At 33.1% G+C, this 27,121-nt stretch overlaps 2 protein-coding genes across 2 annotated transcripts; both read left to right on the top strand.

Moving 5' to 3' along the window:
- Window positions 1-3,658: 3,658 nt before the first annotated feature.
- LOC133312321 (cellulose synthase-like protein D3) lies at window positions 3,659-8,853 on the top strand. The gene is made up of 4 exons (XM_061513494.1): window positions 3,659-3,761; window positions 4,831-5,761; window positions 6,087-6,894; window positions 6,992-8,853. The coding sequence occupies exons 2-4, from the start codon at window positions 4,860-4,862 to the stop codon at window positions 8,747-8,749; spliced, it is 3,468 nt and encodes a 1,155-aa protein (XP_061369478.1). The 5' UTR covers window positions 3,659-3,761; window positions 4,831-4,859; the 3' UTR covers window positions 8,750-8,853.
- Window positions 8,854-17,330: 8,477 nt separating this feature from the next.
- LOC133312150 (4-coumarate--CoA ligase 2) lies at window positions 17,331-22,577 on the top strand. The gene is made up of 6 exons (XM_061513305.1): window positions 17,331-18,535; window positions 20,961-21,159; window positions 21,510-21,655; window positions 21,755-21,822; window positions 21,950-22,052; window positions 22,297-22,577. The coding sequence occupies exons 1-6, from the start codon at window positions 17,435-17,437 to the stop codon at window positions 22,417-22,419; spliced, it is 1,740 nt and encodes a 579-aa protein (XP_061369289.1). The 5' UTR covers window positions 17,331-17,434; the 3' UTR covers window positions 22,420-22,577.
- Window positions 22,578-27,121: the final 4,544 nt, after the last annotated feature.

Genomic DNA, 27,121 nt, shown 5'->3' with positions numbered 1-27,121 from the left:
GTGTGGTTACACAAGAATGGATAAGATAAGAAATGAAGATATTCGACGAAAGGTCGGAGTAGTACCGGTAGCTGAGAAGATGAGAGAACATAGATTGAGGTGGTTTGGGCACGTGATGAGAAGACCCATGGATGCTCCTGTAAGAACAGAAGTTTGTTACCAAGAGCTCAACACAAAAAGAGGCAGAGGTAGACCGAAGCTTACTTGGGGGAAAGTAGTAAAACAAGATTTAATGGAGTGGGATATAGATTGGCGGACAATATGTCTTAGAACGGAATGGAGAAAAGCTATAAGTATGGTGGAGGGTTAGACCCGCTGTTATTCCTATGTTCCAGATGGTCCCTTTTTAGTCATTTTCCCCTTCATTTCCCCTTCATTTCCCCCACTTCTTCTTGTCCCTTTCTTTTTTACTTTTATTTATTTATATATACATATGTTGTTATTTTATTTTATCTTATTTTATATTTTTATTTTATTTGTTTATTTTTTTTATTTTTTTTATTTTTTTTATTTTTTTATTTTTTTTATTTTTTTTATTTTTTTTTTCAACCGTTTTGTATCTTTCATGTGGGTTCATCTACCACCGACCCCAATTAATTTGGGATAAATGTGTTGTTGATGTTGATGTTGATATTAAGAAATTATAAACATACTCAAATATCTAAAAAAATGATAAAAATTTCAAATATTTTAATATAAAAAATACTAAATCACATATTATTATCCAATTAAAGATCAAACAAAGATATAATGATCGTGATACGAGATTTTAGGTTCAGAAAGCGACATGTCTAACTATAAATTAATTCAAAATTTTCTACATAGTACATAATTGAGATAATATTAGTGTTGTAGATACATAACTTATGTAAGTCAATAAGCAAAAAAATATTCAAATATGTCCATTATGATTTTTTTTTTGGACTGGGCCGGGTCATCGGTTTTTTATGAAAATCGGTCGGGTCGGACCGGGTCGCACCGGTTCTGATGCATGGCCGGTCCGTTACTTCAACCGGACCGGTTTATCGGTTCCCGAGTCAGTTCGGTTTTAATAACTATGCTCCTACGACATGAGAAAATACTTTTTCTTTATATTATGCTTGATATTTATCTGAAACAAATCAGAAGAGAAAAAAGCTGCTTTTCTTTCGTGGTCGTTTCAAAAGAAATGCAGTAACCATATTGTGCAATTACTGATTAATTGATTGAAACTTTGAAAAAACATTGAAAGTAACGTATATATTATACTTGTTGGGTACCCAGTAATTTCCGTCTATTGAGGGAATATCATGGGAAGGACATTGAGTACATGAAATAAATACCCTATCGATACATATGCTTGCCCTTAAGTAGCATCTATTTCATTCCCACTAGCTCTCCACTCTCATTCACATATTAACTTATAAACATTAATGTATACATGAAATAATTAGTCTTAGAATGGATGATTCAATTTTACTTATAAACATTAAATATAATGTTCTTGATGATGAATTATCTAGTAGTGTCAGGTCAGCAAGGTTTTATTTAGAGTATCTACTAATTATTAATGTCTTTACCATAAGTCATTAGACACCTGAAAAACATACATACCTGAAACCTAGGAGTAGGAAGCATCGGAAAACCATCGTGCTTTCAGCCACTGAGAGTGAGCTAATCAATTGCATTGCTAGCACTAGCAAATAGCAATGGACTTGATTCAAAATTGAAAAATATAAATAAAATAAATAAATTGCTGCATATGAACACGTACAGGATGGAACGCGTTTGGTAACGCTGTCATGTCACATTAGAAAGTAACATTTAATATATTCGATACAGAAACCATGTGAGATGTGACTACGCCCAACTTGTATCACAAATCACAATCATTCCACACAGAGTTGGCAAATTCAATTTCAATGAATAAATAATAGAAAAGAAGAAAACATGTAACGTTTTCAAGGAGAAGAAACGGCGTGCAAGTAATCTAATTCTAAACATGTTAACAGCGTTGTCACAGCCAGCATCGCCTTTGGCTTAACGTGTCAGCGCCTTTACCTAAAACGCTGTTTTTTTGTTTTGGTCAAATTATTCATTTATGCGTTGAATGAGTTGGAGTCGAGAGGTGCTTCAACTCTTTTTTTTCTTGAGAATTATAATTCTACCTGTCAATTTCATTCATAAGATAAAAATAAATTAAATTATATGCAGAAAAAGTCATAGTATTGTTTACATAGTCTCATTTAAATTTGAAATCTTCAGTAGATAACTGTTTCAAACTTAATTATAGTTTTCAAATTAAAATTTTGCTGCTCAAAAGTAAAACGGTTGAGCACTTCGAAGCTTTATTTGGCATAATTAAACTAGAGATAAGCTATATTTATAAATTCTTACAAATTACATTAGATATTATAAATAATACATATTATCTATAATATATAATAATTTGTAAGAATTTATAAATTTTAAATTTGTAAATATAACTATTCTTATTAAACTATAGATAAGATTGAACACACAGTGACACAAATCCCCAAAACCAACACATTTTAATTTAAACTTAAATAAAGACACACAATTACGCGATTTTTCAACACAATCGGTAAAGTAAGTATTCTGCAAACCAATAATACATTGACGTCTTCAATGAATCTATAACTTTATACAAGATTAAATAATAATAAATGAAACATAAATAGGAAAATATAAAATTAAAAAATAGTGATGGTAACAAAATCTTCACCCAAAATCTTTTTCCTTTTTAAGGTGGTAAAATCTTGTTTTTGGGGCGGGGAATAATAGACTTTAATTTTACTAATAAATTGACAGCAAAAGTTCACGAATCTTTATTATGGTAAAAAAATACTGATCAGGATCGCTTTCGCTTGGCCTCCCAAGTGACTTTAGAGTATATATCTATATTTTATTGTTATTATCTTAATCAATTTTTGAATTATTCAACTAAACATAATTACATAAACAAGAATATATAATTTAAATTTAAAAAATAATAATATACTTACAACCTAATTTTATTTACAATCAATTACATCTTAATAGTTGATTTTAGTTAATCTAACGGTTATGATTTATTAAAAATTAATTAATAAATATGACACAATAAATTATAATTATTAAATTGATGAAAATCAACGATCAAAATGTGATTACAAGAGATTATAAACGAAAATAAATTATAAATATAAATTTTTTTAAAATTTTAAATTATTAAAAAGCAATTAATGAACAGCGTGATTTAAGAGTGTTAATAATAAGGAAAAAATGTTTATCGTTTTAAATGACACAACTTATATCCTTTCACTCTCATAAAGAGGTGAGACCCACACTTTTATTTTTTTTGTCAACTATTTCACTTCCTTTATCTATCTCTCTTTAAATGACATAATTTTTTTTTTTTTTATAACATAAATGACACAATTTTACATACTAAAAAATGACACACTTTTTTTCGTAAACACACAAAATAAAATAGATAAGAACAATAAAAAAAATAGTTTTAGTGGCACATGAAATCCTTGAATCACGGCACGGTAGTGCTTGTACTTTTGGTCCGGACTAAGTCTCTCTCTTTCTGTCTGTGCGCGTATGTGTGAGCGCGTTTGGGTAAACCTATAAGCTGACACGACCAAGTTCAATATTTTGAAGCTTTCCATCAGATTCAAACACAGTTGAAGCCCATCTCTTGTCATGGCTTTCAGATAAGATCATTATACACAGAGATCTGAAACCAAGTAGCATTTAATTTTTTAAACTAAGAGGTAAGCTTCATCTTTCATCTTTCATCTTGTGGGCACTGTCTGCATTACCCCTTTGTGAGATATGTATTCATAAGTACTTTTCTAGTCAAAGGTATAAACTTTACTTGATGGCTTTTCTAGCATGTGTAATGAGCTGAGATTTAGAAGGAAAAAAAAAATGAGAAAATCAGTGGAAAATGGGATTTCAGCAAAAAAAATTCTTGATTTTTTAAAAATTCATTTCTTGAATTTTGGATTTACGATGATTTGTGGGTTCATCAAAGCAGGGAAGTCAAAGGGGTTCAACAACTTAGGCTGACTTGATAGATGACACTGTGGTTGCTGGTTAGGGACATCATTGTCTTTTTTTTTTCCTCAGCTTTTGTTTAGAAGGATTGAACACATTTTCCTCAGAATCTAGTCGTGCTCTGAGCTCTTTCAGTTGGTTTTGTTGCTGAAAAATTGTTGGAATTGAAAAGAAAAAGATTTTGGGATCTTCTACTAGTGATTTATTGAACTAAATGTCCATGGGTTGAGTGTCTGCATCTCTGTACAGATTCGGGTGAATCTGTTCTCTCTTATCTTTTCCATTTTTATTTTATTTTATTTTTTTGGGAGGGCAATCACACCACATGAAAATTAACATGGTTCATGATTACTTGGTTGTTCTACAGCTATTTTATTTTTATTTTTTTATATTTATCTGCACATTCGTCTAATATTTTACTGAGATCTAGCGTTTTGCTTTGTTTCATCATAAAGGTGTTTTGCTTTGTTTTATCATAAAGGTGTTCATTTTGGAAGAATCGCAAACTATACTTTCACTATTAGAATAATATAGAATTTTTCACACAAAAATTCAAAAGCTTTAAATTGTTTCCGTTGTTTGATACTTGAATAATGTGCCTTCATTAGGTGTACTTAGTTTTAGTCTTTCCTTCTCTATTATTATAGCACTCCTAGGTGTACTTACATCTTTGATATTTGGTTTTAGTATTTAATTTTTATGTTGTATGTTTATTTCTAGTGAGTTGTATTGATTTTTTTTTTTTTTTATGAAGATCTGATTTGCTAAATATCTGACTTTCAGGAAATTATAATCAGTCTTAGTTCTCAATTATGGCATCAAGATCGTCAAAATCATTCAAGGCAAGCCGATCATCTCTCTCAGCAATGTCTGATGCACAAGAAGGCCAGAAGCCCCCTTTACCTCCGACTGTGACATTTGGCCGGAGAACATCTTCGGGTCGCTACGTCAGTTACTCTAGAGATGATCTTGACAGTGAGTTAGGGAGTGGTGACTACATGAATTATACAGTGCATTTACCACCAACCCCTGATAACCAACCTATGGATGTATCAATCTCACAGAAAGTTGAGGAGCAATATGTGTCAAATTCACTCTTCACGGGTGGCTTTAACAGTGTTACTCGAGCCCATCTAATGGATAAGGTGATAGAATCGGAAGCTAACCATCCACAGATGGCTGGTGCAAAAGGATCTTCCTGTGCAGTTCCTGGTTGTGATTCTAAAGTGATGAGTGATGAACGTGGTGCCGATATTCTTCCATGTGAGTGTGATTTTAAGATATGTAGAGATTGTTATATAGATGCAGTGAAAACCGGAGATGGGATGTGCCCAGGATGCAAGGAGCCATATAAGAACACAGAACTAGATGAAGTGGCAATGGATAATGGACTAGATGATGTGGCCATGGATAATGGACGACCTCTTCCACTTCCTCCACCGAGTGGAATGTCTAAAATGGAGAGGAGATTGTCCATAATGAAGTCAACGAAATCAGGATTAATGAGGAGCCAAACTGGAGACTTCGATCATAATAGGTGGCTCTTTGAAACAAAGGGGACTTATGGCTATGGCAATGCTATATGGCCAAAGGAAGGAGGTTTTGGAAATGAAAAAGAGGATGATGCTGTTGAGCCAACTGAGTTGATGAGCAGACCCTGGAGGCCACTTACACGGAAACTCAAGATACCTGCTGCTATTCTGAGCCCATATCGGTATAAAACCTTTAGTCTTAATGCTTTTTTTTTTAAAAAAAAAAATTATTTATTTATATATATGTATGTATGTATGTATGTATATTTGTATTTTATATTTAATTTTGAGTGAGTTACAGCCCATCCTTTTTGTTTATGTATTGTGTTGTGTAGGTTTGGGTCTCTAGGGGTTAAGTTTGACTTTTAAAACTGATGTTGTCCTCAAAATTTTGACTGCTTGTGTGTTTATTTAGATTGTGTATAATTGTATCATTTATACTAGTCATGTACTTGAAAAGTAATTGCTCTGACAATCTCCTTCTTCCTGTTGGGTCTGTTTTTACAGTCTTATCATTTTTGTTCGTTTGGTTGTTTTGGCACTGTTCCTGGAATGGAGGATCAAACACAAAAATACTGATGCAGTCTGGCTATGGGGCATGTCTGTTGTTTGTGAGATATGGTTTGCTTTTTCCTGGCTTCTCGATCAGCTGCCCAAACTATGCCCAGTAAATCGTTCCACAGATCTTAATGTTCTGAAGGAGAAATTCGAAACACCAACTCCGAACAATCCTACTGGAAAGTCTGATCTTCCAGGCATAGATATCTTTGTCTCCACTGCTGATCCTGAGAAAGAACCACCTCTTGTCACTGCAAACACTATCTTGTCTATTTTAGCTACTGATTACCCTGTTGAGAAGCTTTCTTGCTATGTTTCTGATGATGGAGGTGCCCTTCTAACCTTTGAGGCAATGGCTGAAGCTGCCAGCTTTGCTAATGTATGGGTTCCCTTTTGCCGTAAACATGATATAGAGCCCCGGAATCCTGAATCATACTTCAACTTGAAGAGAGACCCTTACAAAAACAAAGTGCGGCCAGATTTTGTCAAGGATCGCAGACGGGTGAAGCGTGAATATGATGAGTTTAAGGTTAGGATCAATAGTCTTCCTGAATCTATTCGTCGCCGGTCAGATGCCTATCATGCAAGAGAGGAAATCAAGGCCATGAAAGTTCAGAGACAAAACAGGGAGGATGAACCTTTAGAAACAGTAAAGATTCCAAAAGCAACATGGATGGCTGATGGAACTCATTGGCCAGGTACTTGGTTGAGTCCTACATCTGAGCACTCTAAGGGTGATCATGCTGGTATAATTCAGGTACTAAATAGGTCCTCATGGAGTTTTGTTCAAGTTTCTAATTAGTCTTTGAAAGATAAGTGATGATGAATTAACTTGTTCTTAATGAATGATGCAGGTCATGTTGAAACCTCCCAGCGATGAGCCTCTTATAGGAAGTTCTGCCGATACAAACCTCATTGACCTGACTGATGTTGATATCCGTCTTCCCCTTCTTGTTTATGTTTCTCGAGAGAAGCGTCCAGGCTATGATCACAACAAAAAGGCAGGGGCCATGAATGCCTTGGTCCGAGCCTCGGCTATAATGTCTAATGGTCCTTTTATACTCAATCTAGACTGTGACCACTATATCTACAACTCAAAGGCAATGAGGGAAGGCATGTGCTTTATGATGGATCGTGGAGGTGACCGCCTTTGTTATGTCCAGTTTCCCCAGAGGTTTGAGGGCATTGATCCCTCAGATAGATATGCTAATCATAATACTGTCTTCTTTGATGTCAATATGCGAGCCCTCGATGGACTTCAAGGGCCAGTCTATGTGGGAACTGGTTGCCTCTTCAGACGGATTGCACTATACGGTTTTGATCCACCCCGCTCTAAAGAACACCACACAGGTTGCTGTAGTTGTTGCTTTGGTCGTAAGAAGAAGCATGCATCCATGGCAAGCACCGCGGAAGAGAGTCGTGCACTGAGAATGGGTGATTCTGATGACGAAGAAATGAATCTATCTTTGTTCCCTAAGAAGTTTGGAAACTCAACTTTCCTCATTGACTCAATTCCAGTTGCAGAGTTCCAAGGCCGGCCACTAGCTGATCACCCTGCGGTGAAAAATGGACGGCCACCCGGTGCTCTCACCATACCCCGCGAGCTTCTTGATGCATCAACTGTAGCAGAGGCCATAAGTGTCATCTCCTGTTGGTATGAGGACAAGACTGAGTGGGGAAATCGTGTTGGATGGATCTATGGGTCTGTGACTGAGGATGTGGTCACCGGGTATAGGATGCACAATAGGGGATGGAAATCAGTTTACTGTGTGACCAAGCGCGATGCCTTCCGTGGAACTGCTCCCATCAATCTCACTGACAGGCTGCATCAGGTCCTTAGATGGGCTACTGGCTCAGTTGAAATATTTTTTTCGCGAAACAATGCCCTTCTAGCTAGCCCAAGAATGAAATTTCTTCAAAGAATTGCATACCTCAACGTTGGAATTTACCCATTCACATCCATATTCTTAATTGCCTACTGCTTCCTTCCAGCACTATCTCTCTTCACTGGCCAGTTTATTGTTCAAACCCTCAATGTTACATTTCTTTCTTATCTCTTGGGGATCACTATTACTTTGTCCATACTTGCAGTGCTTGAAATTAAGTGGTCTGGCATTGAGCTAGAAGAATGGTGGAGAAATGAACAGTTTTGGTTGATTGGAGGGACCAGTGCCCATCTAGCTGCTGTGCTTCAAGGTTTGCTCAAAGTCGTAGCAGGGATTGAAATCTCATTCACCTTGACTTCAAAATCTGGTGGTGATGATGTGGATGATGAGTTTGCTGATCTCTATATTGTGAAATGGACATCACTTATGATTCCACCAATCACAATTATGATGGTTAACTTAATAGCAATAGCAGTTGGAGTTAGCAGAACCATATATAGTGTGATACCACAATGGAGCCGTCTACTGGGTGGTGTTTTCTTCAGTTTTTGGGTGTTGGCTCATCTCTACCCTTTTGCAAAAGGTTTGATGGGAAGAAGAGGGAGGACACCTACCATTGTTTTTGTATGGTCAGGCCTTGTAGCAATCACAATCTCTCTACTGGTCGTGGCAATCAATCCCCCTGCTGGTTCTACCCAAATTGGGGGTTCATTCCAGTTCCCATGATATGTCATTCTTTTTGTCAGAATTATTGTTTGTTTATAATTACTTTTTTCTCTTGATTCAACATCTTAATGCTACTAGTGAATGGAACCAAATTTATGCTGTCTATGGTGCTGATGAGTTTTGTTTAGAACATAATTCCAGAAATGAGATCATATTTTAGCTGTCTAGTAACCATGACTTTTTGTCACTGATTCATTTTTTGTGTTCTTGCATAAATCAGCATCTGCTCTTATGTTTTTCATGATTATTATTATTTTTGGATCCCCCCCCCCCCCCCCGGTCCAACAAAAAAAATATATCATAAAATACTCTATGGACTAATCCGGAGTTCGGGCCAGGTTCAAGATTAAAGCTTTAAACTTTTTTCAAAGATTTTTCATGATTATTTATTCCTGAAAATAGTGGTTTCCTATATCTCCTTTTAAATTTAAAGAAAGGACCACATTTTGCAATCTTAAAAATAAAGGATAAATTGTTCCGGTACTAAAATTTACGCAACTTCTAGGACATTATTTTAATTTGTTAGATATTCACACCCTTTTATCTTGGGTAAATGTGGTCTTCTCGTACTCTCTCAAGTACTAGTTTCCCCCTCTTCATTTCATAAGGCTATATTGCGAAGAAAATTATGAGAAATTAATATATGTTTAAATATTTTAGTTCATAATAGATTTCAAGATTTATTTTTTATTTATATTACACAAAAAATAGATTTTGGTATTAAATTATCAAAATTTGTTTTTAGCCTTGAAATTTAGAAATGTTAAATGTATTTGAATTCTGTTTTCAAAAATAATTTTTTAATTTTCAGAAAAAAATAAAAAACATGTTTGATAGTGTTCGTTGTCAAAAAAATAATTTTAAAAATTATATCTGCTTTGCAGTTTTTAGAATCAAATAAAAGAATGTATTTTAATTATTTCTGTTTTATATTTTGACTTTTAACTTTAAAAATCGATTCCCAAGTTAATATTTTAGTTCACAATGAATTTCAAGACCAATTTTTTATTTATATTACACAAAAAATAGTTTTTTTGTATTAAATTATCTAAATTTATTTTTAGCCTTGAAATTGAGAAGTGTAAGATGTATTCGAATTTTGTATTCAAAAATAATTTTTTAATTTTCAGAACACATAAAAAACATGTTTCATAGTGTTTGTTTTCTAAAAATAATAACTATTTTTAATTTTTAAAAGAGAAAAGTATTTTTTGGGTCCTCAACAAATAATAGGGAGTCCAGTTTAATCCCTTAGAGAAAAAAAGTTGACTCGTGGTCTATCTGAAATTTAAAATAAATCCATGTTACTCCTTTTGAGGGACTAACATGGGTCCTCTTTGAATTTCAGAGGGACCATAATTTTGATTAACATAGTCTATTTTGAATTTCAGAGGAATCACAAGTCGTTTTTTTTTCTAAGGAATTAAAATGGGGCTTGGGATTTTTTTTTTTAGGACCCAAAGGCTTTGTTTGAGAGTTTGAAAAGAAAGGAACTGAAGAGGGTCCAAGGGGAAGAAAGGTAAAGAAATTGAAAGATATTCTTCTCACTTGTTTGAGAGTTACAAAAATGGTGAGTGAGAAATTGAAGAGTTTTTTTTTGGTATCCAGAAATTGAAGAGATAATAAGATCATTTTACCCTTTTTTTTAAAATTAATATAATTATATATTACCAATTAAATTAAATTTAAAATTTCTAAACAAAATTATTTATATATTTTACACATTACTGAAAAAGATCATATTTTTGACGAAATTCTTACATTGCAAACAATGAATATTTTGTTAAAAATTTTGACGGAAATGTTTTGGTCGAAACTTTCGACATAATTTAGATTCTGTAAAGAAATTTGACGGAATATTTTTTTGTATCAAAATTTTTTACAGAAAAGTTTTTAGTCAAAAACTTTTACAAAAATATTTTTCGTCAAAAATTATCAACGGAGATATGTTCCGTTGAAAATTTTGGTAGAAATATTTTTGATCGAAAATTTTGACTGAAATATTTTTTGTCAAAAAGTTTCGACAAAATTTCTATTCTATAAAGAATTTTGATGAAATTTTTTTTCCATGAACTTTTTTTAGTGAAATATTTTTTGACAAAATTTTTTAAGCAAAAATTTTCCGTAAATTTTTTTCATTGGAAATGTTTTTCGTCGAAAGTTTTGACGAATATGTTAGTTTGTCAAATATTTTCACGAAATTTGGATTCCATATTTGACAAATAAATATTTTTGTCTAAATTGTTTACAGAAATATTTTTCGTCTCAAATTTTGACAGAAATATTTTTCATCAAAAAATTTCGCTGAAAAAGTGTTATGTTGAAAATTTTGAAAGAATTATTTTTCGTCAAATTTTTTGATGCAAATGTTTTTTGACAACAATTTTGACGGAATTGATTTGCTTCTAAAATTTTCTATGGAAATGTGTTTCATCGAAATTTTTGACAAAAATATTTTTCGTGGAACAGTTTGACGAAAATATTTCTATTAAAAGTTTCGACAGAATTTAGATTCTATCAAGTATTTTAACTGAATTTTTTTCGTGAAAATTTTATGCAGTGATTATGGCTAAATCATGTTACATCTCTAACTTCATCTTTATTTTCGACGGAAAAAAAATTTCATCTCTATTTTCGACTTAATATGATTTTCGTCAAAAATTTCTTCACTATTTTTGAAGAAATTTATTCAATCGATAAATTCTGTCGGTATTCGAAAATTTTCTTATAATGTCGGTTTCTTCCCTCATTATTTTATGGGAAAAACTATTCTCATGCTGCATGAGATAAGTTTTTCCTCCTACACACTCTTCGATAATTGTGCCACCTTTTTCTTTTCTTTTTTATTTATTTTTTCAGGTGGTGGAACCCACAAGTTTATCTCTTTGAAATGAGATAACTTATCTACTTTAACATGATATTAACAAAACTCATTTTTTATACTTAAAAACAAGAGAATGGATTAATAAAATCCTCTCGTCCCTTTCCTTCCTAAAATTAACTCCCAGAATTTTGACTAAATGGGTCTTTTGAATTTCATAGGAATCACAAGTCGATTTTTTTAAGGAATTAAAATAAGGCCTGTGATTTTTGTTGAGAACCAAAAAGGTACTTTGTTCATTTTGGAATCAAATTAAAATAACATATTTTAGTTATTTCTATTTTATATTTTAATTTTTAACTTTTAAAACATAAAAAAAACACGAGAAACATTTATTTCATTGATTATTTTAAAAATATTGTAATGAAAAAAAAACACAATACATAGGAGGTGCAAATGAGCTAGGTCAGCCTATAGGGATCTATTGCCTAGTCTATATAAGGTCTAGCTTGACCTATTACATATAGTCAAATAGAGCAGCCGTAGGGGTGTAAATAAGCTAGGCTACGCTAGGTTTTGACTTAAATAGTTCAGGCCTAAGTAAAAACCCTTAGGATTGACTCAACCTTTTGTAGGCCCAGATTACAAGTTTGAACTGACCTGTATTTAAAAAATAAAAGCCTTGGCATATGCCTGTTAGCTTCTTTAAGCCAATTAAACATTCAATAATTAAAAAATAACTAAAATAATATTTTTTTATTATTCAAAATTATTAAAATAATAATTTTATTTAATATAAATAATATAATATAGGCCGACCTGTAGGTTTATAGACCCGATATGTATAAAAAAAACCTTTGACCTGTTTTCTAAATAGGTTTTTTTTTATAAGCCTTAGCCTATTCTATTTGACTATTTGTAATAGGCCAAGCCTAGCCTATTAGGCTAGGCCGTAGGCCCCTGTAGGCTGGCCTAGCCCATTTACACCCTTAAGAGCATGTTTAGGCTTTTAAAAAAATCTCTTTAAAAAGTAGGCAGTAGGTTTTTTTTTTTTACATGTCGGACTTATAAGACTCGAGGCCAACCTATATCATATTATTTGTTTTAAATAAAATTATTATTTAATAAGTTTCAATACTAATAATATTATTTTAATCATTGAATGTTTAATAAGCTTCAATAAGCTAAAAGGTTTAGGCCAACGCTTTTATTTTTTAAATATAGGTCAGGCAACACTTATAATTTAGACTTATGCAAGACTAACAGATTAGGTCAAGTCAGACCTAGGCTATTTAAGTCAAGGCCTAGCCTATTTACAACCCTAATTCATGCACCGACAAAAAGAAGAGTACATATGTCCACACAACCGAGGAGAATATCTTCAGTGTTATGGATACATTGAGTTTTCGGTGCATCTTCCACTCACAGTATGACACATGTATTACTTTTTATCAAATGCTCTTACCTCATTTTAAAATAAATTATTTATTAATGATCTGACAAAAGTAAAATATGTGTTATATTATAAGTGGAAGATATACCGAAAACTCATTGCATGCGTAGCGCTGAAGAAATTTTCCACAACCAAGAAGAAAAACTACAATGCATCGGGAGCACCAAACTCGATGCTTCTTTTTTTTCTTTTTATCTATATTTTTTTTATATTTATCGTTATGTCTTAAAAATTTTCTTTATTTAGTAAATAGAAGCAACGAATTCAATGATCCGGTGCATTAAAATCGATTCCCATCTTCGGATTTTTTTTTTATATACTCCTTTAGCACCCAATTCTGTGCATCTTCTTTTTATATGAAGAAAGTTTTATCTCATTTTAATCCAAATATTTTTTTTTGTTATTCCCCGTTGAGTCAAACTGAAACAGTATACTCAAGTCAAATCACAAATAAATGGGGGATCATATTCGGGGTTGAAAGAGCAATGTATCCTCTCTTTTTTGCAACAAAAAATAAAAATAAAAATGCAATGTGCCGTGTGGAAATTAGTTATATATTTACTCCATTTAAGTGTAGCTGTCCCGTCCGCAAGATAAGGTGCTGGTAAAATTCCTCCGTTCGTATTAATTTTTTTATATAGAAATTGAATTAAATTAAAAATTGACATTAAATTAATTTAAATAAATAATAATTAATAATATAAATAATTCTCATCTTAAATTCATGTTAATTAAAAAAATACTAAAAGTTTATATTTTAACAGATACTACAAACAGTTTATGCTAAAGTTTAAACTTATAAAAATAATAAGAAAATTATAAAATTGATAAATATTAGGGAAAACAATATATATATATATGGGTTCATTTAATCTTATGTTGAAGGAGAGATCTTCTCTCATGTTGTAACACATATATGGTGGACCCGTCATTTAAAGAAAAAAAAATATCACGATTTTCGATAAATGTGTGAGAGATAAAACTGCTCTTATACAACATAAGAGTAGTTTTTCCATATATATATATATATATATATATATATATAGGGTAGGATCCTTTGACACCGGTGTCAAATTTGAAGTTTGACACCTCATCTAAGAGTTGTTAGATCAAAAAAGATCAATGATATCACATGCTTACAAATCAGAGTCGTTGATCTTTTTTGATCTAACGACTCTTAGATGAGGTCTCAAACTTTAAATTTGACACCAGTGTCAAAGGATCCTATCCCTATATATATATATAGAAAGAGAGAAAAAGAGAGGAGAACAAAGCTAACCAACCGTCCGTCAAATTATTAGCAATGGCCTCGGAGGAGTTTTATATTCCAACTTCTATTCACTACCGAACATTTGCAAATAGCCAATTATCCATGTGATCGATTATTTTTGTATTTAAAAAAAAAAAAAAAAACTCCCCAAATTATGTTAATTAACCAAATTCGTTGACCCAGTTGGTTGAAAAACAAGTAGAGGGTAGAGAGGCATGCTCAAATTAACAAATATCCTTTCAATACAGACATCAAACAAGACCATGTCTTAGTTTAGTTGACAATCTAACTACCACATCCAATTAAAAACTGAGACTCTTCTGCAAGTGATGTGGATTTGTGATGAGTCATTATATTTATTTTAGTCTTTATATGATATGTATTAGTCGTTAATAGGAAAAATTAAAAATTCATTCACTGGACCGTCTAGTGCACTAAGTTCTTCGCAAGAATTTAGTGTACTAAATATTATAATGATGTTCTCTTAGTGTTCTCTAGAAAGAATAAAGTTATAATATTTACTATAACTGTGTTCTTGCGGAAGAACTTAGTGCACTAGATCGAATTTTGTATCGAGTCAATGTACACTCACTGAATCCTTGTTAATATAGTAGTATTAATTGCTGTGTATACTCTTTTTAATTGAAAAAATTTGAACGGACATATTCAAATGGTTTTATACTATGAAACACTGACACATCAAAAATCCTGACGTGTCGTGTCCGACACTTCCCGACACTCTCGGACACTCGGACACTCCCCGACACTCCAACACGCGTTATGGAAATTCAAAAAAAGGTTCAAAGGTTGCGTTGCGTTGCGTTGAGTTTTTAGTTCCAACTATTAGATTCGTTGTATTACGATTATTATTTTATTAAGTTTAATATAAATATTTTGGATATCTTATGTTTCTTTGCAAAATTTATGAATATTATAAGATTAGATTCATTTTTTTGTTAAATTATTGAATATTAAATATAATATTCACTACATAAATTAAAAATATTATTTAATATCAAAATATGTCCTAACGTGTCGAAATCTGACAATTTTTAGAATTAACGTGTCGGAGTATCGTGTCGTATCATGTCACGTGTCCCATGTCGGTATCGGTGCTACGTAGGTTTTATAAATATCAAATTAATTCTATCTATATGCATAAATGAATGTTGAGCACTGGATACAAGAAATGTGAACAATTTAAGCGGGAAAAAAAAAAGTTTAAGGAAATATTAATTTGAAGGAAAATTTTTTATTTACAATTTTTTTGGTTTACAAACTTATATAACTAAATCTTAACTATTGATTTATTAAAAATTAATTAATTAATAAGTATGACTCAATAAATTATAACCATCATATTGACGGAAATTAAATTTGGTTGTAAGAGTTTATAAACGAAAAAAGTTGTAAATATATCATTCCCCACGAGAAAGATTCTATTTACAAATTTTTTTTTATAAATTTTTACAAACTACACTATGTACTCTCGGATATACATTACTAATCGAGTGTACTTCCGAGAGTACATACTTAGTTTGTAAACAAAAAATTTGTAAATATAAATATATAACTCTCCCCGAATATTATTACTCAAATTATTTACCGAACATTTTCACTGGTGTTTGCCCACTCTCTCTTCAGGATGTTATCGTTTAGAATGTTGGGAACTGGGAACTACGAACGATTTACAGATACACCTTATATCAAATTATCAACGAGTAATCATTTTTAATTTTCGTTAAAAAATAAAAAACACTCCTGTTATAATATCAGTAATGATAAAAAAAAACTGTTTTTTTTATCTTTGGATAAGTGAATTTTCTATTTTTTATCAACAAGTATATAAATTTATCAATTTGTGAATTTTCAAAAGATTTACATATATTTCATAAATGAAGTTAAATATTTTATGAAATGTGCAAGAATTTTCTTGTTGAATTTATATATTTGTTTGCCAAAACTTATCACAAAAGAATTATTTTGACTTTTTTCTTTAATGGGAAAAAAAATCTAAAGTGGTTTCAGAGCACTGAAATTTTTTGATGATTTTTCTCATAAGGAAAAAAAAAAAATTCTTCCCTTTTAAATCACATTTTTTCACTTTTTCCTCTTTTTACCCTCCCAGTGAGTGGTGCTCCCAAAACACTCAAATTCCTCCTTCCCTAGGTGTTTCAGATGAAGGATGTTTATGGTAATTTAAACATGTTTTTTTCCCCTTCAACAATTTATAAAAACTATTTTCAAATCTCATGCACGGAGAAAATGAGGGTTTTCACATAAGAAGTGTCCCTTTTACATTGAAATTTCATACAATACTTTATAATTAGTGTTCTTTTCCTAATTGACATACTATCCATTATTATTTTATAATTTTTCATCAAAATTGACAAGGAAATCGTACATAGACAAGTCATTACAAGTTATTTAAATCAAATCAATAAAAACAACCATGTAAGATGAATCGAATTGAAAGTTAATAAAATGATTGTACGTAGACCAGCTACATTTAAATGCTTATTTATTTGTATTTAAAAATAATTATTACGATATTAAAATTTCATTTATCATATTTCCTTTCTTAATGATAAAATAATAATATCAAAAACTAAACATGCTAGTGCTATTTGAGCCGAGCACCATACCCCAAATACAAAAAAATCCGACTGCGTGGAACAGCAACCAATATTTTATTATATAGTTACAGCCTACCAAAAGTGCAGGATAGAGCTGACCCACATTTTGTTTACAGTTTGTAAAACAAATTTAATATTGGAGAGAGAGAGAGAGAGAGAGAGAGAGAAAAGGACAGAAAAAGGGGTAGGTAGGTAAGTAAGAGTGGCTAGAAGAAGAACGCTTGGTTTTGAAACGTGACACAAGGCGTGGCTGTCCCATTTCTATCTACTAATATGATCATTCATTCTCACCTAACCCCTCTCTTTGAGTTTTCTCCATATTCTTTGGCTTATATTAGGATACATCCCCTCTTCAAATTCCTCAATCTTTCTATCACTCTTTTTTTTTTTTTCAGTTTTCATTTCCCTCCCATTAATTCGTAAATCAGTTTTTTCTCTGCTGCCTTTGTTGAGTTCTTTTATAAAAACAGATTGAGTTAACCGAATCAACACACATTAAAACACCATGATAACGGTAGCTCCTTCAGTTGACACCAAAGAAGTGTCTTCCCCTAAAAATGCTACTTCTACAGACCAAAACCAGAACCAAAACCAAAACCAAAACCAACCTTGTTGTTCTCCCCAAACTACCCACGTCTTCAAATCAAAATTACCAGACATACCCATCTCCAACCACCTTCCCCTCCACACATACTGCTTCGAGAAACTATCCGAATTCGCCGACCGTCCATGTCTCATCGTCGGCTCCGCCGCCAAAACATACACCTACGCCGAGACCCACCTCTTTTCCCGAAAGATCGCCGCCGGCCTGTCCAACCTCGGCATCCACAAAGGCGACGTCATCATGATTCTCCTCCAAAACTGCGCCGAGTTTGTCTTCTCCTTCATAGCAGCCTCCATGATCGGCGCCGTCGCAACCACCGCCAACCCATTCTACACCTCCGCCGAGATCTTCAAGCAATTCACCGCTTCCAAATCGAAGCTAATCATCACTCAGGCAATGTACGTGGACAAGCTCCGCCAGCACGAGGACATGAAACTCGGGGAAGACTTCAAGGTGATCACCGTCGACGACCCGCCGGAGAATTGCCTACATTTCTCGGTGATCTCGGAGGGGAACGAGAACGAAGTGCCGGAGGTGGAGATCAACCCTGATGACGCGGTGGCGCTTCCGTTTTCCTCCGGCACGACGGGGTTACCGAAGGGAGTGATTCTGACACACAAGAGCTTAACAACGAGCGTAGCTCAACAAGTGGATGGAGAGAACCCGAACCTGTATCTGAATACCGAAGACGTTCTGTTATGTGTGCTTCCGTTGTTTCACATATTCTCGCTGAACAGTGTGCTGTTATGCGCGCTGAGAGCGGGGAGTGCGGTTCTTCTTATGCACAAGTTTGAGATAGGGACGTTGCTGGATCTGATACAGCGGTATCGGGTGACGGTGGCGATGGTGGTGCCGCCGCTGGTGCTGGCTCTTGCGAAGAATCAGATGGTGGCGGAGTTTGATCTGAGCTCTATCCGGTTGGTGCTGTCAGGGGCTGCGCCGCTGGGAAAGGAGTTGGAAGAGGCTCTCCGGAACAGAGTGCCTCAGGCTGTTTTGGGACAGGTATGCTTCACTTTGATTTTCCATTATTTGCATGATTGCAACATTTTAATTTAGGGATATATTAATCTCGTAACATAATTATCTCATACAACACAGACTAAAGTTCACATTGGTAAATCTCACTACTTATATCTTTGTTGCATGAGATAATTATTTTCTTTAATTTAATACCCTCACCCATATTTTCTGCTGGTACTTTCTTCCAATACAAGTTAGACCAACCATGATTGGGGACCAAATTAATTCAACGAGGGCGTTCTTGACATTTCCTTGATTGCCCTATTTTCCAGTTTTATTTACTATCATTTGTTTTTTCATCTCTCCTCCAATGTTATGTGTTTAGTTTGGAGGACATGTCATGTCTATGAAAATATCTTCCTTCATTTATAATTTTTAATGATAATAATAATGATTAATAATTAAAAGGGAAAACATTTTCTCCTTTTAAAGGAGAAATTTTTTCTCATGTTAGTGACTCATAATATAAGTGGGGCCTACAAAATAATGGAGAGAATAAAGTTTCAAGGTGGGATCCACTTATGCTATGAGTCACTAACATGAGAAAAAATTTCTCCTTTAAAAGGAGAAAATATTTTCCCTAATTAAAATGACCATTTTCTTCTAAGCACAATAAATAAAAAGATTAAATTTAAGAACACAGTATAGTAGAAAAAGGAAAAGTATCATTTTAATTGTTAATCTTTATTTGTCATTAGAAGTTATGACAAATATGAGGGGATCATTTAAAATGAGACATATATAGAAATATCTTAGTCCAAACAAGGTTATATTTAATTAAGGCCGGCACAAATTTAGTTTTTGGCAAGATAATTAAATAAAAGATTCGGAGAATATGGGATATTAGGATAGCTGAAGGAAAAAGAAGTAGCGTACCAATGAAGTAATATACGACTGACTCCAGGATATATATTTTAGTGACATTTTCTTTCTGCGACAAAGACTAGGTATTATTTGAGGCTACGTATCCCGGGACTGGATCAAATGATCCCGATCATATAAGTTTTCCTTTTTTTTTTTATCTTCAATTTTTTTATGCCCATTTGTTTCCAACTTGAGGTGGTTAGACTTTTTGAGTACTTAGGGTTATTCTCGCATAAATTGGAACTGTAACTTGATCAGTATCCTTTAATAACATTTTCGTCAGAGTTCTAACGTACCACGAAACATATAGAAAGATAAGTTCGTGGTCAAACCCTTAGGTGGTGTTTGATTGGGAGTTTTTCAGTGGATATTTATCTTTCTCAAGTATGGCTTTTAGAAACACCATGTTTGTTTCAATGTTTTTCACCAAAAACCCATCTATCCAATTTGTCTGGATTTATGAGAAACATAGATATCCGCACTGTTTAGAAACCCAATTTGAAGGTGAGATTTTTCGGAAAATCGGTTATCTGGCTTTTAATGCACTGTTGATTTCATAAAGTTACCTAATTTTTCCAGTAAAGTTTTTTCCCACCAAACAACTTTTTTTTTACATTTTTCTACCTATCTCACTTTATCTATCTTTTCAATCATTTTTCTATCTATCTCGTTTTCCTGCTATTCCAAAAAAAATTTCTGAACCAAACTTCCCCTTAATGTTATATGTCATTCAATTATGAATAAAAATATATATGTTATTACTGGAGGTTATATTGACTTCGTTAGCACAAGCCGCACACGTGTCATATATATTAGTTGCTCGTAGTCAAACTCGACAACGTGACCATCATCTTCGTAGGAGTAATTTGGGTTAGTTGAGTTGGCTCGGTGACGTAATACTAGACCAGTCAAAGGTTTTGTGCCAATGCAGTCTGCACTGTGTCCTAATTGCCTAAAATTTTAACATTTTTTATGTGGTCATATTCAATTACATCATAGAAATTTTATTTACTGTTGAACCACAAAAGCAATTGTTCTGACATTAATATTTTCACAAGAATTAAATTTTACTTATTAAAATAAATTTATCATTACATATAGAATAATTTTTTAAAAAATTAAAAAAATTCACTTTTTAAACTTAATTTTTCAATTCATTAGTAATCTTAAAAAAAATTAAATTAAGAGTACAAATAAGGTGTCTTTTATTCTCCTTATAAATATACAAAAATATAGTAATTTTTATTTTAAATTTTCTATTTGTTGCGCCAACTTCTAAGCAAAACATAAATGAAAAACTGTACCCAAAAAAAAAAAAAACATAAATGAAAAAAACAACCGGATGGTTGCCCATCCCATATGCAAAGTTTATGACATTATCAACATAAATCAAACATCAACATCATTATCACATTTATATATCTCAAATTAATTAAGGTGGGCCGTAGATAAACCATAAATATGTGCTATTTATTTGTCTTCCTTTAAGGTGTTCAAAATCAAATTTTAAACTTGGGACATCGTAAAATGCATGGATGTGCAGGGTTACGGCATGACAGAGGCAGGTCCGGTGCTATCCATGTGCTTGGGATTTGCAAAGCAATCGATCCCAACAAAATCAGGGTCATGTGGCACTGTTGTAAGAAATGCAGAGCTCAAAGTTGTTGACCCTGAAACTGGTTCTTCTCTTGGCTATAATCAACCCGGTGAAATTTGCATTCGAGGCCAACAAATCATGAAAGGTATACAAATTTATATCCTACACTTTTTGGTGTGAGACTAATCGTCTTTTAAATATTGAAATTGACACTTTTCACAAGTGCTTTTCTACTTGAATTAATCAACATTTAAAAATCCCTCCAAGTTTTGCTTAACACTTGAGCCCTTCGTATCACATCCTAATATTTATGATAAACATAGTGTGCATGCAATAAATCAAACTTTTAGGAAAAAGAAGAAAACGGATTCATAAATTCAATTTGTTATTTTAATTGTAATTAATTTGGTGATGATGTTTTGGTTCTAATTCTTGTTCTAGTCAAAATTTATGTTGACTACCTATAAACTTATATCATACGTTTAAATATTTCAGGATATCTGAACGATGAGAAGGCTACAGCAACGACTATCGATGCAGAGGGTTGGCTTCATACCGGTGATGTTGGCTATATAGATGATGATGATGAAATTTTCATCGTTGACAGGGTGAAGGAACTCATCAAATTTAAAGGCTTCCAGGTATATATGTATTCTTTTTTTAATTTGCAAAATAAAATTTTATAGAGAAAAAAAAAAGGGGGGGAACAACCAATCATGTTTATTCATATGTTTTGCTAGGTGCCTCCAGCAGAACTTGAAGGGCTTCTTGTAAGCCACCCCTCCATTGCAGACGCAGCTGTTGTCCCGTAAGCATCTTAATTTGAATCTTGATGGTTTACTATATATGCATATAAAGCAGAGCGAGCTAGTGATACAAATCATAACTATTGATTAATAATGTTATTAATGGATTTGTAATATGTTAATTCACAGACAAAAGGATGTTGCTGCTGGTGAAGTTCCTGTTGCTTTCGTGGTGAGGTCAAATGGCTTTGATCTAACTGAAGAGACCGTAAAGGAGTTTATAGCTAAACAGGTATATAAATCCACTGCCACTATATACTTTTATCATGTGATTTGATTCGTATTTTAGCTTACATATAATTAATTTGGCTAAAATGAAAATATCAAAAGAATTAACTCCATTCATATCGGTCAAATACATAAAAACATCAACTTACTTACATTGGCAAATTTAAAAGCTATATAAATTTAACGGAAATTTCATGTTGAAGAGGCTTTTAATAAATTGAATGGTTTGTGGTATTTGTTGTGAACAGGTTGTGTTTTATAAAAGACTGCACAAAGTTTACTTTGTTCATGCAATTCCGAAGTCTCCAGCAGGGAAGATATTAAGGAAAGACCTCAGAGCAAAGCTAGAAACGGCAACCCAGACGCCCTAGAGCCTAGAACCCTTTTTTTTGGGGAGCAATATCTTCCTTATTTATTTATTTTTGTTCTAGGTCTCACACGTGTCATTTATGTTTTGATGCTTCACGGCACAAAGCCAATTCGAGAAGCACTTGCACTTCCTCATAATTCATTGTAATTTTACGACCATTGCCTGAGCTTCTCTATTCCTTTGTTCATGTAATGTGATTTGATATAAATAAATTTCGAAACCTTATTACTATCGTTAGTATCAAATCCTTGCAGTTTTGTCATTCTAAATGATAATCTTCAATTTTATTGTATTTATTTAGTATTTGGAAACTTCAGTCTCAATTATTATATTTTTTAATGTCAAGATCATAAGATGAATGAATATATTAATGAAAAAGAAGTGGCACCTATTGAAAAAAAAGAAAGAAAGAAGTGAAATTGTACATAAGATGTTTTAACCACGTGAGAAGAAGGTCAACAAAAGTCCAAGCAAATAAGAGTTGATGAAATTGAAACAATAATTAACAATGAAGGTCTTTTCTCATTAAATGAGAAATAGCCCAATAGTCATCCGTAAATGAGGGCTGAGAAAAAATACTTTAGAAAAATTATTAAAGATTACTTATATTTAAATTACTTATATGAACGTTTAGTTTTTCACATAATAAGTAAGGGTAGCAATTTTCAACATGGCGTGCTGAATACGAAAAATTCTTGTCCAATCGATCTATTTTCAAATTCATATCGTGTTTGGGTTGGCAAAAATTAACCAGGAAAAAATCATGTTAAGTGGTGTGTTTATTGTCTACCTACGAATCCAAAATTGACCCGTATTAATCTTCTTAGAGGTTATTCGGATCATGTCATGTCGTAAATAGGTTATTTATGTCTTATCATGTCGTGTTTACTCGCATAATAAATAATACAGTTTAGGGTTAATAGGTTATTCATGTTATGTTGTATCGTGTCAACCCGCATAATAAACGACACACTACAAATTTATGGATTATTAGTGTTGTGTCAACCCGTGAAATAAACAAGTCATATTCATGTCGAATGTTTTAACCTAATTTCAAATTCGTATCGTGTTGTGTCAGATTGACCATATATAGTACCACCCCTTAAGATCGAATTGTTTGATCCAAGTTTATGCCTTACTGGCGAATGATGGACTGTTATTATTTACTCTTATGAAGACCGCTGGGAATTTATATAGTAGTAGAAACTCAAGAAACAGTGGCTATATTTTATCCGGACAATGTAGAAGTTTATACCTATAGATTAGACTGAATAAGGCTTACGTAATGTATAAATTTGTAACTTTAAGCAGTTAGAAATGTAATAATGTATTGTACTAATGTAAAATAGCTTAGGATGTAGAATAATTGAATATAAAATATATGTATCTAACTTGGTACCATGTATAAAGTAACTTGAGAAAGTTTGTATTACCTATTTATGTTTATATTTCCCTATTTTATTATTCTTACAATTAAAGTATAATTTTAGAAATAATGTGATATTCTCTATACTAGTTAATTATAGAGGATGTTACAATTAAAATACAAAAAAGGAAAAAAAAGTATTTTTCAACCAAATAGTAATTATACATGATACAAAATAAAATAATAATATTAGTTTTGTTAAATAACAAGAGAAGAGAGGAATATTGAAATAAATATGTGTATATTGAATTGATACAAGATGTATAATATATAGACACACTAATGGGCTTAGCCCAGACCTAACACAAATCCTAATGAAATAAGGAAATAAATATTTATAGATATACAAAAGATATATTCTTTCTAACACTCCCCTTCAAGCTGGAGTGTATAGATCATATGCACCAAGCTTGTTACATATAAACTCTATTTGAGGACCCCTCAAAGACTTTGTAAATATATCTGCTAATTGATCATTAGAGGGTACAAAACTAGTTGTAATTTCACCAGCAAGAACATTTTCTCGAACAAAGTGACAATCTATTTCTATATGCTTGGTTCTTTCATGAAACACTCGATTTGACGAAATGTGCAGAGCTGCTTGGTTATCACAAATGAAAGTTGCTTGTCCAGTGTCTCCAAACTTAAGCTCTCTAAGAAGTTTCTTAACCAGATGAGCTCGCAAGTAGAAGTATCCATGGAGCGATATTCTGCTTCAGCACTTGATCTGGCGACTACATTTTGTTTCTTACTTTTCCAGGAAATCAAGTTGCCTCCAACAAAGACTTAATACCCAGAAGTAGATCTCCTATCAGCTGGACAACCAGCCCAATCAGCATCACAATACCCAATAACTTTAACATGACCTTTATCTTCATATTCAAGGCCTTTTCCTGAAGATGCCTTGATGTATTTAAGAATACGAATGACGGCATTCCAATGTTCTTGACATGGAGAATTAAGAAATTGACTTACCACACTAACTGCAAATGAAATATCAGGCCGAGTGTCTATGAGGTAGTTTAATTTTCCAACCAATCTCCTATACTGCTCAGGATCAGAAAATGGCTCCCCCTGATTTGGTAGAAGCTTGATACTTGGATCCATAGGAGTATCAACAGACTTAGAATTTAACAAAACAGTTTCTTCAAGAATATCCAGAGCATATTTCCTCTGAGATATCACAACTCCATCTTTAGATTGGGCCACCTCGATTCCCAAGAAATATCAAAGTTTTCCAATATCCTTAGTCTGAAAATGATGACATAAATGTTGTTTCAACTGAGTGATCCCATGACTATCCGCCACAGAATCAGCCTTAGTAGTGAGATGGGATGTATAATCTTGCCCATCCAACCAATGACGACCAAGTATCATAGTTTGACCCATTTAATTTATCCACACTCAGCGGAGCAAAGATATAATTTGAAAAAATAGTAGACTCCGACTTGGAGCCAGCCGGAGACCCAGAAACAGAAGAGATAAGGGAATCCATAATCAAAATTAGAAAAAGAAATCAGAAAGACAGATCACACAACTAATCGGTAGAAGAGGGATCTGTGCGTCAACTCAAAACGAGGTCCAAACACCAAACAAGACCAGATCTAGAACCGTCATAGTGAGACGAGAAGAACGCAACCAGCCACGACCAGAGATGAGCCTCCACGCGCCGCAAGTGTGAAGAGGGTGGCGAAACTTTCACGCGTGCGTGAGGGCGGGTGTGACCTGTTCTGGGGACGCGACCGGTGTCGTTGTGACCGCGCTGCCGAGACTAGCACGCCAGTATGTGGATCGCCGAAAAAAGCCACCGGACGGTGGTGGTTGACGGAGCAGAGGCTTCAACGCGGTTCGACGGGGTTCTGGCGGTTGTGTGCGGAGAGAAAAATGAAAGAAAGAAACGTCCGAAAACTGACAATGAGACCGTTCCAGAAAAAAATTTAAAAGACGACGAACATTGGGTTCACCGGAAAAGAAAATCAAGGTTCCTTAGGCTCTTGATAACATGTTAAATAACAAGAGAAGATAGGAACATTGAAATAAATCTATGTGTATTGAATTGATACAAGATGTACAATATATAGACACACTAATGGGCTTAGCCCAGACCTAACACAAATCCTAATGAAATAAGGAAATAAATATTTACAGATATACAAAAGATATATTCTTTCTAACAAGTTTCCTTCTATTAAAGTGTTAAGTCACTAGGATTGGTATAGTGATGAGGGATTTGGATAGGTTGTATTAGGTTACGTGTTCAATTTCTACTTGTATAAAAAAAAGTGTTACAGTATTTATTTTCCCTAATCAAAAGGTTTCAAATTTAAATCCTTGAAAATCCGCCTCTTTTGTTTTTTGTGTGCACTTAGGGCATAAGCCCGAGAAAATCCGCCTTCATGTGGATGCATTGGAGCTCGAATCAAATTAATGAAATTTCTGAAGAACCAGTATAAAAATAAAATTATTTATTTTATTCGGTTATAATTCAAATAGAATGGGTAATTAATGGCCTATATAAATTTTTTTAGGCATAAATTAAGCTTCTTCATTTCTCCATTCCTGATTCCCCTGTAGTTAAGTTGATGATGTTTTTTCCCCCTACCCCTTCCGATGGCCCATATCCAAGCTAGTAGTTTTGAACCTGCGGAATGTTAATTAATCAATTCAAACCTTAAAAAAATTAAAAAGTACTCAACAAGTGTAGCTCAGTTAGCAATACATGTTAAGTAGAGTCGGAAAAGAACTTGGATTCAATTTTCGCTAAATACATTAATAGGGAGGAGCGAAATTTTTTTGACTAAGCCTAGATTCGGAATTAGTCTCTTAACCGATTTAAAAAAAATTCAAATAAATAATTAGAACCAGTAAAAATAAATAAATAAAAATTAACTCCTCCTTATGTTTCGACTAATGTCCCAACAAAAATTTGAAACTAGAAATGTCCTCCCATTCTTTCTTTAAATCTAAAAAAGGTTCGAACATTCAAGAAGCAACCAACTGTATATTCCAAGTCTCTTTGAACTCATGTAATTCTAAATATATAGCATCATAGTAGAATTACTTACCAGAAAAAGAAAGGTGAGCGTGAGACCCAAAAATTACTTCTTGTAATAATGTGCCCGTGGAATGACAGAGGCTTGTCTAGAGACAAAGGCTTTTCTACATACAGGCCTTTGTGCAAAGCATCTTAAAGATTGCTTTGATCTTGAGATAAAATTACAATCAGAGAGCTACCTAAAAAAATAAAAATAAATTACAGTTAGACTGTTTTGTTTGC

Source organism: Gastrolobium bilobum, unplaced genomic scaffold (genome assembly GCF_033153095.1).
Source record: "Gastrolobium bilobum isolate Gb01-03AN ecotype WA unplaced genomic scaffold, APGP_CSIRO_Gbil_v1 utg37399, whole genome shotgun sequence".
NCBI lineage: Eukaryota > Viridiplantae > Streptophyta > Magnoliopsida > Fabales > Fabaceae > Gastrolobium > Gastrolobium bilobum.
The sequence above is the reverse complement of the archived record's forward strand: the minus strand, read 5'-3'. Positions and strand labels throughout refer to the sequence as shown.

Coding starts and splice junctions, on each gene's coding strand:
- LOC133312321 (XM_061513494.1), top strand. CDS start 4,860: ATGGCATCAAGATCGTCAAAATCATTCAAGGCAAGCCGATCATCTCTC. Junction 5,762..6,086: donor GCTATTCTGAGCCCATATCG/GTATAAAACCTT, acceptor CTGTTTTTACAG/TCTTATCATTTTTGTTCGTT. Junction 6,895..6,991: donor ATCATGCTGGTATAATTCAG/GTACTAAATAGG, acceptor TGAATGATGCAG/GTCATGTTGAAACCTCCCAG.
- LOC133312150 (XM_061513305.1), top strand. CDS start 17,435: ATGATAACGGTAGCTCCTTCAGTTGACACCAAAGAAGTGTCTTCCCCT. Junction 18,536..20,960: donor CTCAGGCTGTTTTGGGACAG/GTATGCTTCACT, acceptor ATGGATGTGCAG/GGTTACGGCATGACAGAGGC. Junction 21,823..21,949: donor GCAGACGCAGCTGTTGTCCC/GTAAGCATCTTA, acceptor GTTAATTCACAG/ACAAAAGGATGTTGCTGCTG.